This window comes from Pelodiscus sinensis, chromosome 25 (assembly GCF_052426305.1).
Source record: "Pelodiscus sinensis isolate ZL-2025 chromosome 25, ASM5242630v1, whole genome shotgun sequence".
NCBI classification, from domain to species: domain Eukaryota; kingdom Metazoa; phylum Chordata; order Testudines; family Trionychidae; genus Pelodiscus; species Pelodiscus sinensis.
Window position 1 is genome coordinate 8,497,441 of NC_143076.1, and position 17,118 is coordinate 8,514,558.

Below are 17,118 nucleotides of genomic sequence, written 5' to 3' on the forward strand. Positions count from 1 at the left end.
CTTTCTTGAAATGTGGCGCCCAGAACTGGACACAGTACTCCAGCTGAGGCCTAACTAGTGCAGAGTAGAGCGGCAGAACGACTTCACGAGTTTTGCTTACAACACACCTGTTGATACAACCTAGAATCATATTTGCTTTTTTTGCAACAGCATCACACTGTTGACTCATATTCAACTTGTGGTCCACTATGACCCCTAGATCCCTTTCCGCCATGCTCCTTCCTAGACAGTCGCTTCCCATCTTGTATGTATGGAACTGATTGTTCCTTCCTAAGTGGAGCACTTTGCATTTCTCTTTATTAAACCTCATCCTGTTTACCACTGACCATTTCTCTAACTTGCTAAGGTCATTTTGAATTATGTCCCTATCCTCCAAAGAAGTTGCAACCCCATCCAGTTTGGTATCATCTGCAAACTTAATAAGCGTACTCTCTATCCCAATATCTACATCATTGATGAAGATATTGAACAGTACGGGTCCCAAAACAGACCCTTGCGGAACTCCACTTGTTATCCCTTTCCAGCAGGATTTAGAACCGTTAACAACAACTCTCTGACTACGGTTATCCAGCTAATTATGCACCCACCTTATCGTGGCCCTATCTAAGTTATATTTGCCTAGTTTATCAATAAGAATATCATGCGAGACCGTATCAAATGCCTTACTAAAGTCTAGGTATATGACCTCCACTGCTTCTCCCTTATCCTAAGCTCAACTCTTCCTCCTTTTCTCTCCTGCCTGTTTTTCCTGAACAGTCTATACCCTTCCATGACAGCGCTCCAGTCATGCGAGTCATCCCACCCAGTCTCTGTTATCCCAATTAAGTCATACTTCTTGGACTGGGTCAGGGCCTCCAGTTCTTCCTGTTTGTTGCTAGTCTAGTAGATCTTTGAAATTCACATATAAGTGAACTATCCTGATACAATCATAATGCCTCTTGTTAAGTTTTGGCCTTGCAGGGGTGGGCTGATCTGCTTGTGTCACAAAGGATAAGAGGGAAGGTCTTCTTTCTGATGAGTAACTGATTAGAAGTGGGCAATAATTTTTGATTGGGGGCCACTCCAAGATTTTGGTAAGTGGTCAAGGTTTCCAGCCAATAGGAGCTGAGAGATTTTGCTGGGGATGAGGGCAGCATGCAAAGCTTCATCCCCTCCCCATAGCACAGAGCCACAGGGAGCAGCCAGCCAGTTTGAGCGGCACTGCTCCATGCCACAGGGGTTGGCAGGCTGAATTAAAAGGTATGACAGGTTGAACCCAGCCTGTGGTCCATATCTTGCCCACTCCTGGATTAGAAGATAGGAAACAAAGAGAAGGAATAAATGGTAACTTTTCACAATAGAGATTGGCAACTAGCTGGGTCACCCAAGTTGCTTTACAAAGATCTCTGTATTCATCATATTCATACATGATCTGGAGAGGAGGGGTAAACAGTGAGCTTTCAAAATTTGTAGGTAGTACAGAATTATTGAATATAGTCCAGAACTGGCTGCAAAGACTTACAAAAGGGATCGCACAGCACTGGGTAACTGAGCAACAAAATGGTAAAAACAATGAGGAGTCCTAGAACACCCTAAAGATTAGATTTTAAAAGAATTATTTGGGCATAAGCTTTTGTAGTCTGGAACCCACTTTGTCAGATGCAAAGTAGTGTCCATTAGAAAACATATAATCCCTATCATTCATATATATATATATATATATATATATATATATATATATATATATATATATATATATATAAAACATAAGATTTTTATTTAGCTTTTAACATTAAAGAATTCTTGGAGTCATTGTGACTAGTGTTCTGAAAACATCCTTTCGGTGTACAGTGGCAGTCAAAACAGTGTAAAATATTAGGAACCATTAGGGGAAAGTAAGACAGAAAAATCATGATGCCTCTATATAATCCATGGTACACCCACACCTAGAATACTGTTTGCAGTTCTGGTTTTCTTATATAAAAAAAGATAATTGGAGCTAGAAAAGGCGTACAGAGAGGCAACTGAAATGACTGGGAGTTGAACAGCTTACATGTGAGGAGATTTTAAAGATTTGGTTCATCTAAGAAAAGAAGTGAGGGAGGGGGAAGGGGGTTATGATAGTCTATAAAATCATAAATGCTGTGGAGAAAATGAATAGGGAACTTGTGTTTATTCTTTCATGTAAAACAAGAACCAGGATCACTCAAAGAAACTAATAGGCAAAAGGTTTGAAACTAAATTAAGGAAATAGTACTTCACACTACATACACAGTCAGTCTGTAGAATTCACTGCCAGGGGAAGAAGCAGTGAAAACAAAATGTATAACTAGGTTCAGAAGAGAATTAGGTAAGTTCATGGAGGATGGGTCCATCAATGATTCTAAACGTCTGACTACCAAAAATCTGATTGGATGACAAGATCGATCATTCAGTAATTATTCTGTTCTGTTTCATTCATCTTATAAGTTATCTGGCGCTTACCTCTGTCAGCATGGCCAGTCTCATGTTTGTGTTTAGGTGACAGGCAGGGCTATCTGGTCCCATCCACAGTGAAGAAAACACCACACCAGAGTACCAAATTACAATGCTGTAGTCCCCTTGGATAGTTTGCAGTTAGAAAATAGGTGAGGGTATTTAGTCAGGTAATTAATTTCTTTGAAAGCTAAAATGTTTCCTTCAGCTGCTACCTCAGTGACCTTAAAATTATTACCAAGTTGAGGAAACTTTTAAACATACCAGTATGTATCCTCTCACACACCAGACTGGATCCCACAAACATCCAGTATGAACAAATAAAATGTACTTTCATGCTGCCTGCTGGGCAAGCTTGAAATTGTAAATCATGTTACTGATTAATTAGTGAACCTGACTTGCGCTGAAAATGAAAACTGTCCTGCCTCAGTTTCCTTTAAATGTCACTAACTACAAAAATAAAAAATTGGATTTGCTCACCCATCTTACTAAATTCTTGTTCCATTTGCCAGTTGTACTTTATTGTATACTTTGGAAAGAATGCACATACTCCATATATACACACATTCTCTGAAAAATGAAGCGCATCGTACTAGCGTTCAGTGACAGTGTCCAAGGAAATGGAGGTCAGAGCCTAGTGTCCTTCTTTGCTTCGGGTCCGGTATTCTTTGGACAAGCCACCTCAATATTTTGTTGCTAGCCTGCTTGTAAATTAGGTGGGTTTTTTTTTTCCAGGTTGGACAATGTTCAATATCCCTACCAACTCTACATTGCCCCTTCTACCAGCAGCACAGAGCGACCCAGCCCAAATGGCCCAGATAGACCTTTTCAGTGTCCAACCTGTGGGGTTCGATTCACCCGTATTCAGAACTTAAAACAGCATATGCTTATCCACTCAGGTAAGAAAAGTTCATTGTTTCCATGAAGAAATGGGTCATGGACCTGAATGCCTGCTGATTGTACACCGTGTTTTAGTGCTAGAACTATGGTTTTGAATGAACTCTGTATGCAAATTGACTTTTTTGCTCCAATCTTTTTCAGGGAGGGGAAGAATTTCCTAAAATTTGGGATTAACCACTACGTGTACACCTGTTTTCCTTACATACAGTCTAGCTATGTTGGTGAAAACTTAAACTTTGTATGGATGAAGACGTAGTGTAACCCAGCGGACTCACCAAGTGTGCCTCCTGCTGGCCATCCAGGAATTAGCGCCTTCAGCCCTGGAGCGCCCCCTTTTGGCCGGTGTCTTACCCACAGTTACTACATTCTCCACCTCTAGGTACTGCCCTACCACAGTGCCCTTATTCCGTAGTCCTCCCAATCTCCTTATGCCCACCTTGCTCAGTGACCCACTGCCAGTCTTCATCTAGTCCCTGCCACAGGGGCAAACTGCCGTCTGAAATGGCCACTCATCATTGGCAAAGCAGTGTGGACCTGCTGCTTCTGCCTATCCTGGCTGCCTCCCCAGAGCCCTAGTACCCTGAGGCCTTGCTTCAGGTCCTTCAGCCTGGGGGCTTGCCTGGCCAGAGCTCCCCAGCCCTGCTCTAAATCAGGAAGCTACTAGCTTCCCTAGCAGCAAGGTCCCTCCTGCTCCCCAGTCCTCTCTCATGGAGCCCTTATTTATACAGCCCACAGCTGGGCCCTGATCGGAAGCTATCTGCTGTAGCTGCTTGCTGCGTGGCTCCAGTATCTTTAGTGTTTGAGTTATGGAGGGGAGGGGGTTTAAAGGATTTACAGGCAAGCTCGCTTAATGCAGGGGACACCTCATTAAGAGCAACATTCATGACTTGTCATATCACTGTCTGGCCATTCACAAAGATGTTTCTCAAAGCCACTCTGATTTGCAGTGTCCCGTGTTGTGCTCTCCTGGCTGCTCATAATTAGTGGCTGGGTGCTCTGTCTTGACAACCTATCCTGGCGTAATATTTTCCCCTCTTACTTTCAGAGATACTATGGAGCCCACAGTAGGCTTTCGCTGGGGTCTAACCTGGTCAGTAAACTGCAGAACTGTCCCTTTAAACATCTAAAAGCACATTCTACCGCCATTCTGTGCTTGTTCAGCCTGTAGTTAATTTGTTCCTTATTGCAGTCCAGGCTGCCTGTGTATGGCTGCATGAGCCACGGGAGCATGGGATAGGCTGGATCTCCAAAGGTCACTATTAGCATTTCAATGTCTCTGATGGTAATTTTCTGGTCTGGGAAGAGAGTTCCATCTTGCAGCTTTCTGAAGAAACCTAAAGATATGCATGTCATGCACCTTTTCTGACCATCCCACGTTGATGTTGGTAAAATAGCCCTTGTGATCCACCAGGGCCTGCAACACCATCAAGAAGTACCCCTTGTGGTTTGTCCTCTTTGGCAAGGTGGTTGAATGCCAAAATAGGGATGTGCATGTCACCTTTGCCCTACCGCAGTTAAGGAACCTCTCTGCAGCAAAGCCATCCACTATGTTCTGCACGTTTCCCTGAGTCATTGCCCTTGACAGCAGACGAGTATTGATCACCTTGACTACCTGGATCACAGCAGCCCCCACTGTAGATGGGCTAAATCCAAATGACTCCCAGCTGACCGGTTGCTGTCTGGCACGGCAAGCTTCCATAGAGCTATTGCCACTCAAACTGTCAGAGCGGGTCTCATTGAGGGATGCTAAAATTCACTTACATAGGTTACCGTGTAGCCACTGAAACTCTCGTCCGCAACGTGCTGCAGAACGCACAGCAGAGCCTCCCTAGGAGCGGGGCTGCCAGCGCCTGCCGGCCTGGCTCCCAGGGAGGAGGCTTTGCTGTCGCAGAGAAGCTGCCTCCCAAGGGAAGCTTCGTCCCTGGGAGCCAGGCAGCCACCCTCTGCCGCAGGGAAGTCTCCTCCCTGGAAGTGAAGCAGGTTTTGCAGCCACTGCTGATTGTCCTATAGCGCTATAATTAGGCAGTCCCACTAGTCTGTGCTTGTCTCATGGCACCAGAACCGGCATTCCACTGTGTCAAGAGGGTTGACTGCTGCCAAAGTCTGCAATTGCTTCACTCAAGTGCTTCACACAAGCGTCTGTTTATGGCTTCCTCACATTCTTCATCACTCCGGCGGGCCCTGGCTAGGCTCTGGATGTGCTGCTCAAGATGTTTGCTATGACTGCCACAACACTTTGCTGCCAAACAGAGTCCATGCCTGCCCTGCTGTGGTGTCTGCACAGATAACTAGGGGGGAAAGGGCGTGGAAAGATGGTTTGTCATTGCTTTCAAGCGGGAGGGGTAGGAGATGAATGTATTATGGGACACTGACGACATGTATCCAGCACCATCTGCTGCATTGCTTTTGTCCCTCAGGCACTCGGAGCATAGCCCATACTGCAAAGGGGGTGCAGGAACTGCCACCTCCAGTGCATCGCTGTCAAAGTCGACGGCAGTCACCCTACTGGGGATGCACAATGTCAGACTCTTGGGCATAGAGGGGATGTTCACTTTCGACTTTACAAAATCGGGTTCTAAAAATTGACTAATAAATTTGACCTAATCTTGTAGTGTACATATAGCCTCTGTATCTTGGCCTTGGTATGCAACCCACAGAAGCCTTAGCACGGGTTTAAATTATTTAATGAAGAAGAACTCTAGAAGGATCCATTTTGACCAAGGATCTGATCATTATAAATCTTCCTTGTCATCCGAGAGAAAACAGATTTATGCTAATCATTTCTGCCATTTCAAAGATGGCTACTGTGGCTGGTCACAGCTGCTGTTCTCCTGTTCAACAGGAATTGCCAAACGTGACCTCCAGTCGCACAAAATAAATATTTTCCCGTCTTTTTCCCCACAGGCATTAAACCATTTCAGTGTGACCGTTGTGGGAAAAAGTTCACCCGAGCTTACTCGCTAAAGATGCATCGCCTGAAGCACGAAGGTAAACGCTGTTTCCGGTGCCAGATATGTAGTGCCACTTTCACTTCCTTCGGGGAATATAAACACCACATGCGGGTTTCCCGGCATATTATCCGCAAGCCTCGGATTTACGAGTGCAAAACATGTGGCGCCATGTTCACCAACTCTGGAAATTTAATCGTTCACCTGAGGAGTCTGAACCATGAAGCGTCAGAGCTAGCAAACTACTTCCAGAGCAGGTGAGGTGCACAACAAAAATCTAACAGGGGAAACTTGCTTTTTCTAAATCATCTCTTCCTACTTTCAGGGCAGCCTGCTCTTCCTCTCATCAGGTTGCCAGCTAATTGCAGTCACGTTCATTCTTGTACTACTATCTGTAATCTCTGATCTGCTTTTTAGAGTGTATAAACTGTATAATAAGGTGTTAAAGAATCCAGTAATATGCAAAGACTGCTTCTTTATGACTAGCTTACTTTCTTTTTCTGTTAGTATGTAAAAGCAGGTTAATAGTGCTAAAAATAACATTATATGCCACTGCCTGTGGGTTTTTATACATTGTGATGGCTATATCTGAAAGTCTGTTTAGGTGGGGGATAGGCTTATGACCTGTTTTTAAAAATTACCTTTCACTGAGGGAAAGATTTTATTATGAGACTGCAGTAATCAAGGTGATCACATCTTCTTCATCATTTTTAGGTTTATTTACTGGTAAATGATCAAATATTAAGATTTCCAACCTGTTAAACACACAGGCCCATTGCACATTTCCTGTTAATCAGGTAGCTAAGAATTGTCTTAAACAAAAACATTTCACTAAAAGCTCTTCGTTCTACGTATGAATCTTAAGGAGACAAAGTAGCACAATAATATTACAACACTGGTAACAGGGTAAATTGTTACAAACAAGAGCTTTTTAGAGAAAAGAATAACAAATAAAAGTGAATGGGGGGGGGGGATACTTTAGAGAAGACAACTCTTATTAAATATTGAATCTACGGAGAACAAGTTGCATTTTAAAAAATAAAACAAGTTCCTTCACTCACGATAATGCATATGTGCACATGTAAGTAGGCTGTTTGTTTTTAAAAGGATGAAGTAAACCTGTTGTAAGTTTATTTTAGCATCATAGCAACTAAAATTCCCCAGCAATGTTCTGTTAGGTGGTTTTAGATGACATTTGTCTGCCTTATGAAAGGTTTCAACATTTTGTTTGGGGGTTAGTTCAGCATCACTGGAATAGAGAATTCCAAAAGAACATATAAATCAGGAAATGGTTGCTTGTCAGCTGGTTTTCCCCAAAAATATAGTTTAAAAGTACAAAGTTCAGTACCTTTTGCTGTGTGCAGTTCTTTGAGGGCACCACTTGTGCCAGAGGTAGCACAAATACACCAAGAGATGATGTGGTTGTTGTGCTAAGCATGCTGCTTTGTTGCTGAATACATGAAAACACACTCCTTTTATCAGTTTACTGTGCCATATTTGGTTTTGAAAGTACAGATAAAGTGCACCCTCCTCTACAGAAAGAAGAGCCGTTGAATCTCGTATAGTTATTCTAGGAAACTGCACCCTTTTGAATGGGCTACATGGGAAGACCAAAGAGTGCATGTACTGGTTTTAGTTATGAATCTATCTGGTGCTGAATATTTGCCAAAAAGCTGACTTTATCATGCTCGAAGAGAGTAAATCAAGAAATACTGGTAGAGTTTGAGAGCGCTTTCCTCTGAGCATGTTCAGTCCCTGTTTCTGAGAGTAAGCTATTTAGTTATTGTGACAAGAGCCAAGACTGGGTGGCTCATGAGGAAATAAAATTCAGTCTCCTCCTCAGTACAGTGAAACCTGTCAAGAACGACCACTCGTGAGCAAAAGTGGTCTCCTGTAAGGAATGGTTTCACTTTAAAAGATTTCACATGAACTAGTGGTGGTGTTATGTGGCCTCTGCAAGACATCACTCGTGACAGGTGGTTTCTCTTCAGAAGTGGTCTCTAAGGCAGGTTTTACTGTCATAAGGTATGTGTCCTCGTCACAAAAAGCATCCCAGTTGGCATCTTTCTTAGTAGTGTAGCGGAGAGGCCAAGGAGGAGTTGAAAGTGAATTAGCGTGTCATCTCAAATAACCCTATGTCATTACTGAAGCCCCTTGATGGGGTCATGTGGGGTAAGGCTTTTGTTACTGCTTCCTGAGGTCCATCAGCTCTGTGGATAGAAAGCTGTCAGTCAGACTTCTTTACCTTGACTTGTTGGAGCAGTGGGTGTCATCTTAAGGTGTGTGCACAAGGTCCTGCATTAGTACACTTTGTTGTTATACTTTTGTCACCAGGTCTCAGCCCTGTGTCTTTTGCTTCCTTTATCCTTTTTAATTCCCTTTGACTTTGAACCACTCCCCTCTGAGAGGAATCTTGTGTGTGAATTTCTGGTAGATCCTGTACCCCCTTCAGAGGTTGAATGGATCTAAATTTACCTGCACTAAATTCAGTTTGTACTTTTAAAAAAAAGTTTCAGCACTCCTTTTTTTTTGACATGCAGGCATTCCACACCAGGAGGTCATAACATCAACTCCCATAAGAACAGCCATACTGGGTTAGACCAGTGGTTCATCTAGCCCAGTGTCCTTTCTGCTGACAGTGGCAAATGCCAGGTGCCCAGAGGAAGGGAACACAACAGGGAATTCTCACGTGATCCTTCCCGTCTCCCACTTCCAAAGAAACAGAGGCTAGGGACACCATTCCTATCCATTCTTGCTAATAGCCATTGATGGACCTAACCTCCGTGAATCTCTCTAGCTCTTTTGAACCCTGAAAAGTCCTAGCCTTCACTCCTCAAAGAACTCAAACCCAGATATGAAGTGACCCCTGAAAGAATACAGGATGCATAAACCATGAAAAAATGATATCCCAGGTATAGCTTTTCCAGGCATGTAAATAAATAGTGAGTTGTAATAGCGAGTGAAGTGTATTATTGTGAAGATTGTAGCTCTGTGTTGTGAAAGTAGTTTCTTTATTGCCTGTGAAGTGCAATAATTAACATAGATGTATCTGATATTCTTTGAAAAGTTAACATTCTCTTCTGTTCTTTGCCCCTCTTCTAGTGATTTCCTAGTCCCGGACTACTTAAACCAGGAGCAGGAAGAGACCCTTGGGCAATATGAGCTAGGAGAGCATGGGTTTGAAAGCAACTCCTCTGTCCACATGCCTGTTATTTCACAGGTCTCTTCGACTCAGAATTGCGAAAGCACTTTCCCCTTGGGGTCTCTGGGTGGGTTGGCAGAGAAGGAGGATGACATGCCGGAGCAGCCAAAGACTAATGCCAGTGCCGAGGCAACCAGTGATGACCCCCCGAAATCAGAGCTGTCCTCTATTACTATTGAATAATTCATGGTTTGGTTTCATTTTTGTTCTTTGGAAAGTGCCTGTGTTTGGTCCTGTACATTTTAATTTAATTTTTTAAAACAAAAGGAGGGAGATTTTCCCTTTTTACTTTGTAAGCTACACTTTAAACAGAAAACTGCAACAGATGTTACATTATTTTTCATGACTGACTCATGAATTCTGTGAAAATGTTTTCAGACTGAATGCACAATACGGTCCTGTCAGAGCATCATGGAAGCTATAATGCACTTCTAAAGAAGAAGCAATCGACTGAAATCACTTTAACTTCCTTCTTCCAGAATTAGAACAGCTCATTAAATTTCTAGTGCTTCTGGAGAGCCGCTGGTAAAGGGAGAGAATCAGAAGACAATTTTAAAATCACCAGTATAAGGATGCATGCTTGCAAGCAATTAATGAGCAGAGTTTTGACTAACTTTGAATAGATGCTTTAGTCCTCTGCTTAAAGTATGGCATGTCCTATCTTTGTCGTTGCTGTTTTCCAAACTGCTTATTATAACCCTTTTCTTGGAAATGGTAAGCATTTCTGAAAGCTAACAGTGCTGCCTTTTAAAAAATGTTTCTTTACAGCAATTTCTGAATCCCTGTTGACAAACTGAGTGACACCAGGCCAGGTCCTCTCATTTCTGATATTCCACTCCTTTTAGAAACTGCTAGTTTCAAATAAGCTATCATGATTTGCTTATATGGAGCAAGGCAGACAGTCAAGGAAAGTATAAATCCGTGCAAGCCTGACTAATCTGTCATCACAGCATCTCTCTGTAAAGGAAACCACCTTGAAAAAAAGAAAATGTGTCCCAGACTAAAATTCTAAAACTTTGGCCAGACTGCTTGCAGTCCTAGTCACTTTCCCCTGTCACACATATCACTAACCTCTAATAGCTGGCTAGAGGGAGTTTACAGAAGGGAAAAAATGAGTTATTTTATGCGTGATTGCACACTTTTTTGCTTATACATATGCACGTATGCTTTCTGGGGTTGTTATTATTAGTCTGTTTTGGACAAATCAAGCAATTTATTGTTTTTAGAGTCCAAGTTTCTATCCCAACAGGGGGTTGTTTATAAAAACGCTATGTAACAATGATAAATTGTTCTTGTTCCAACACATTTTAAACCTTTGCCAAGTTAGTTTATTAAAGGTCCTTACTCCAGCTAAGTACACAGCTCAAGCAAGCAATAAAGTGAAAGATTTTCAATGTAATTTTTTTTCAGATTTAGAAAAGACTGCAAATTTTAGGTATGGGATTTTCAGAGCAGTGATTCTCATTTTGTTGCAGGTAGTTTGGGCTATAATAATGCTTAAACTAGGGGCTGTCTAAATTCTTTGGCTGCTGCTGAAATTAACTCTGATACACAAACGGCTGTGTCCTGCAACCTGCTGAGAGCTTATGTATTACCTGCGGGTAGTATTCTTAGGTCATGTATCAGATGCCCTTCATTTTAGTTCTGCTTAGAAAACGTATACCTTCTAGATGGGTCATTCTGACGCACACATTTCATTGAAAGAGGAAAATAGAGACATTGGGGAGGTAAGGAGCTCAGACAGTGTGATTAGTGAGTGGGCAATGACTTCAGCAATTCTAATGTTACTGTAGAACTATGAAATATATGCTGATGTAGCTAATCATTGTAAAGCTTGTGGCACATTGGTAATATTTTAAAAGGCTTCAGTGGTAACATGCTTACACGTTTCTAATGCTTCTTTAAACAAGATTTCCTTACCCTGTGCTTATTTAAAAAATTAATAAGATTCCCAGTTTTTTTCAAATTATTGAAACAAGTTTTTTGGTGGGTTTTTTTCTCAGATCTGCAGGAAATTTCTCAACTACAGTTCATCTTATATGTCTCTCTTTTTTATAAAGGGCTTGGAGTAGAACTAATTTTTATTCAAGGCACTGTTCTATGAGTCCAGTATCCATTGGAGGGACTGGATCAGATGACTGGTCCTCTTCCACTTCTGATTTCTGTCCTTAAAATCCAGTGACCGGACAATGTCTGTTAAATAATCCTCTTGCCACCACCCCTCCCAGTAGTTCAGAAAAAAGTAGGATCTGGTACTAAACTAATTCATGATCCTCTTTATCTATTACAAAAGCATGAGTCTTCCTTGTACATGACTGTTTTTAATCAGTCGTAAGTTAAAAAGCCCTTAGGTAGACACACAAACTCAGACTTTACAGCTGTCCCACTGAGAATAATGTGTAATGAATTAACACATCACATACGGATGGCCTTATTCCTTCTGCCAAAAAAAAGGTGGTTTTCAACCTGGACAAAATATGTTCTAACACATTATTTAGTGGTCATGAGAGGTGCAGATGCAGAACACACATACCTAGAATAACTGGATTTTAGAAGATTTGAAATTGTCAGAAAGTTAGCTGCTATCTGAAATGCTGTGGAGAACACATTAAAACTTGGTAGCTATAAGGTCTGTATTGTAGCTCTGATCTGTTCTTTGGTTGGTATTTGTAATTGTTTCCTCTTAACATATGTATCCCTTCTCCGTAGAGTTGAGTCCAAATGAAATGCACATCTTGTTTCATTTCTCTTGTCCCTATCCCTTTCTCCCTATCTTTCTGGAAGTGCTCAGTTCTTGGGAATACTAATGTCCCTCCCAGAAGAAATTTAAAACAGTCTAAAATTTTACATCAAGCCCTGTTGCTAGATATGTAGGAGATAAATGTCTAAATAAACTGAAAGCAGCATGCCTTAGACTACACTGGGGATTAAACCTGAAACAACCTCTTTTAAAGATATCGGAGGAGTTGGATTCTGGGATTGCTTTTTCTAAAATAGATACTAGGAATTGTTATATTTTTGCTAAATTGTAAGTTTGTTTTGAATTTTTCACATAGAGGGGATTCAGTTTAGTGAGGCAGTAGCACCCCGTGCAGCAACTGTTAATTCACAAGTGTTCTCCAGGTGGTTTGAACGTGTTTTCCTTTTGCATAACCTTCTAGTGCACAGAGGGGCAATCTGAAGATTTAAGCGGAAAATCCTCCCTTGCCACCACGGAACGTGGATGGTTCTGCCATATGGGAGTGAGCGGGACTCAGGGATGTGGGTCTGCCTTCTGTACAGATGGAATGGTACATTGCTTCAAAGTGGAGGGGAGAGAGCCACCTCTGGCTCCACACGGGGTGAGGGTCAGCAAGGCTCTTCCCAGCCGCACAGGGAGATAGAGGAAGAATAGTTGCTTCAGCTGTGCGCTGGTCAATGTGGCCAAGTAAAAATTTCCTTTTGATGCATGCCCACACTGCTCCTATTGATGTCAACGGGGACACGTTCACCTTGAGGAGAGTAAGCTTTCAGTACAACTTCAGTGGCAGTTTTCTGCTGCAGTTTTATTATCACAGGTTCAAATAGTTGTCCCTGTTGGTTTGTCTTTCTCACTGCAGTTTGAGTTCAGTTGTCAGGCTAGCAAGCACTGTGGTCAAGTCTCTCATACTGAGAGTTTAGTTGACTAGATCTTTGAAAATGGTTCTGGTTTTCACGAGGCTGAAAGGTGTGAACTTAAACTTTTTAAAAAAGTAATAGCTGCCAATGCAGTAAAATATATTTTGTAAAACTATGGTCCCTAGATCCCTTATGGGATAAAATGGTATTGTTTTTAAGATACGACTTTACGTTTTTCTATGTGGGCTTCAGTCACTTCTTGGTTGCTGGTTTCCCCCTCCAGTCCAAAGACTTTAGAGCATGAGAATTTTGCCAACCTCTTTTCAGGGCATCTGCTATAGCATTTTATATTCAATTTGGAGGGGGAGGGACTTTGTGCATAGTGCATGGATTGGCTGGCATAGGTAATAAACAAATGAAGGGAGCAACTTCTGTTCCTAGTTAAATGTGGGCAGAAGTACGTACTGTCACACCATCAAAAATGGGGGCGGACTGGACCTCAGCCACATCAGAGGTTACCATCAGAACATAGTTGGTGCAAAATATTCAGAGGGAATAAACCGTAAAATGTGAACTTAAAAAAAAAAAAAAAAAAACCCAACAGGTTGTTAAAGCTCTGGGGTTTTCTTAACTCTCCGGGTGCTAAACACTCACTCAGTATCCTACAGGGCTTGCCCACAGATCTGGTTGCACTTAAAAAAAAAAAATCCGTTTCTGGGGCTGACAGCCCATGTGGAAACCAGTCTTCCTGACAGCTGATCAAGTCCCCAAAGGAGACTTTGACCATTTTGTTTCGCTGATGCATGCTTTTGAGATGAACTATAGTCCTGCCTGCAGGCAAGTCCTCGGTGGCTTCCTTGCCCCTCTGTTTCAGTGCCTTGACTCTGAGCACTGGCCAGTGATGGAACCCTTGAGTGAGAGAGGGTAAAGCTGAAGGAAAAAATGTGAATTGAATTATCATTGGGCTTCTTTGTGTGTTTTAGTAACAGTGCAACCCTTTTAACTGTGCCAGTCTCCAGTCACCAGCCATATATCCAGTCGTCATCTCATACACAGTACAGCTTCTCTTGTTGACGCTGGTCACAGCTAGATTACTTGGCATGTTTATTGACTTACCAGAAATGTTTTTTTGGTTTTGTTTTTAATGTAAACGATGTTTAAATACACTTCACATTTTATATAATACTATCTGGCTATTAGTATTTTTCAGGAACCATAGTTCTTGGTGGCTATATATATTTTTGTGACTTTTTTGTAAACTAAGTGCCGTTTTAACGTTACAATCATTTTTAGAGTTCTTGTAATCAATGTGAATATCATGTTTTTTCAAATCTGTTCTGAGCCTGTAGTGTTTGCTTTGTGATCATGTGTAATGTATATATTCTGTATAGTTACATTGTACTGAAATACTAGCTTGTTTGATAATAAGAAAAGTATGTATTGGATACTTTTTTGCTAGCCTGATTGTTTAATCTTTAAAAAAAGTTTTAAAATACACACAAAAAAATCTCCAAATTGGTCCCCTTCTAGATCAAAATTAAAGGGGGGAGGAGGAAAAACTAGTTTTGAGTGTCTTTGGATAGAAACACGAAGCTAAGATTTTTTTCATTAAAATATTAATGTTTTATGGAGTATACATTTGCTTTGTGTCGTTACTTTACCATAGCAAAGTACACCTTAGTGTACAGACGACAGACTAAATTCAGCTCTGCTGTAAGCTGGTGTAACTTAGTGGAATTTCAGCCTTTAATATTCTATTAGTGTTGACTTTGGGCTGTAGTAGTTCAATAGGGTGTGAAAAATGGAAAAGCCAGTGAGATTCCAGAGTACAAGGTGAGCATCCAAGGGGAGAGGTTAGGACCAGTTGGGTTTTCAGGATTTCATGCTCTTACTTTCCCTTTTGAAAACTTTGCCTTGTGACTGGTGCATGTTGTTGGAATCATAATTTGCTTTGTTTGAGGAACATCAAGGTTCTGGTAAAAAAATATTTTGGACAGATTTATAATTTAAGATGGAGGCCTTGACACTCCTCTGGTCACACTGCCCTGAAAACAGGAACCTTAGAACATCACTGAGAAGATATTCGGGCCAAAATTGGAAAGCAGCAGTGATTCTGAATGAACTGTCACGAATGGAAAGCCAGCATTCCAATATATGAGCCTCAGCGTGAACATCTACTGAGATGAGGCAGGACCAATGTAGTGTGTTCCCCTTATTGATCTGAGGACTCAGAGGGGTCACTTGCATGTGCAGGCAAGGGGACTTTGAGTTTGATGTGCAAATTTTTCAATTGCCTGTGCAATTGTACTCTCTGAGAGTGTCTCTAGACTACAGTGTGAGTCCAGAGTTAGTAAAACTCAAGGTAGCAGATCCTGGGTTTGCTAACCTAGGAGTTGAGAACATAAGAGTGGCCAGACTGGGTCAGACCAAAGGCCCATCCAGCCCGGTACCCTGTCTGGTGACAGTGGCCAATGCCAGGTGCCCCAGAGGAAGTGAACAGAAACGGAATCATCACGTGATCTTTCTCCTTTCATCCATTTCCAGCTCCTGACAGGCTAGGGACGCCATTCCTACCCATTGTGGCTCCACTTATTTGTAACCTCAGGATAAGAACAGTGTTCCCTCTAAGCCTCCAATGGAACCTAGGACTTACCCCTGGCTTGCCTGGAGCTGGTTCCCGAGGCTCAGGATTCCTCAGCATTGGGAAGCCCATGCTGGCATCCTGCCCCCACCACCATCCCACTGCGGTCCTGGAGTGCACAAAATCTGCCAGCCTGGGCCCCCGAGGCTCCGGTGTGCGAGGGGAATGTGAGGAGTGTCTCTGCAGTGAGGGTTTGGGTGGGTTTTGTTCCTTTCTCGTGCGTGGCCCCTGACTGATTTTTCTGTGCGTCAGTGGCCACCAGCCCAAGAAAAGGTTCTCCACCCCTGCTGTGAGTCTTGCACTTGTGCGGCTGTTCAGGAGAAATGTAAAAGCAGCCCAGCTGATTAGCAGAGCACCCTGCTAGGTTTTGTGTTTCTGTTGGTGCACATTGGCACCTGCCTCTGTGCATATAAATAGAAAACACAAGCAGACTTTCCCAACGTTGCCCAGGTCCTTCAGGGCAGGGCCTTGGGGATGGGGGAGGGAGGGAGACACAAGTCTGAGTGCCAGGGGTGTGTTCTCTCCCCCCAGCATCCCCTGTGACCACCCGGGGTCTGTTCTCTTCCCTCCTCCCTTCCCCCAGGCTGTCCAGGTCCGGTTCGCTTCCCATCCCCCCGCTGATGCTGGGAGAGGGGTAAAGGTTTGGGGCAAGGGCTACTTGCCAGCCCTTCTGGCCACTCCCAGCTGGTATGGCTGTCCCCCAGTGGCCACACTGATGTCATCCCTCTGAAAGCAGCCCCTCCCTTTGCATGTCATGGGAAACAGTCCCTTTCCCGGGGCTTCCGCTTCTGCTGGCACAACCGAACCCTGTCCTTGCTTTAAGTTAGGGGAGGAAGCTGCACACCCAATTTGGTGGCCCTCGCCCTTACCATTTCGGAGGAGTTCTTGAACAAATGGATTCACAGACAGAAAAGTTCCTTTCTTCAGCCAGGCTCCTATGAAGGAGCCAGTGTAGAATCAGTGGGCACAGACTGGCTTATACCAAGGTTGGATACAATTTCCAGTGCTTGAGTCAGTATTAATGACTCAAGCCTGGAGCTATAGTGCCTTCTTCTTGGAGATAGGATGGCTACATCCAGGGGCTGATGGCTGAGATTCTGCTGCCGTGAATGGTAGACACAGAATACAGTGGAAGTCTGGGCAGATGTAATTCCTCAGAGGGGAAAAACCTCCCAGCTGAGAACAAATGTCATCTGAAACAGAGCATGGATGGTGGAGGAGGCGGCAGGTCTTGTTTCATCGTCAAATCGCTGCTAATTTTCTGAAAAAATTCTGATGAAAATGACACAATATAGAAACACCTTTTTCTCACGGAGTGATCCCATCTTCTACGTGTAACTTGTCACATTTTGGCATAAAATGATCTTTAGAAGCTT

General features: G+C 42.8%; 1 protein-coding gene across 3 annotated transcripts in view; it reads left to right on the forward strand.

Moving 5' to 3' along the window:
• Positions 1-14,735, forward strand: part of ZBTB44 (zinc finger and BTB domain containing 44) — a 53,667-nt gene extending 38,932 nt beyond the window's left edge. For all 3 annotated transcript variants that reach the window (XM_075909636.2, XM_075909635.2, XM_075909637.2), the window contains 3 exons: positions 3,190-3,353; positions 6,259-6,559; positions 9,405-14,735. In XM_075909636.2, the coding sequence (XP_075765751.1) occupies positions 3,190-3,353; positions 6,259-6,559; positions 9,405-9,687 (748 nt within the window). In that variant the 3' untranslated portion in view covers positions 9,688-14,735. The remainder of the gene's footprint in view (positions 1-3,189; positions 3,354-6,258; positions 6,560-9,404) is intronic.
• Positions 14,736-17,118: the final 2,383 nt, after the last annotated feature.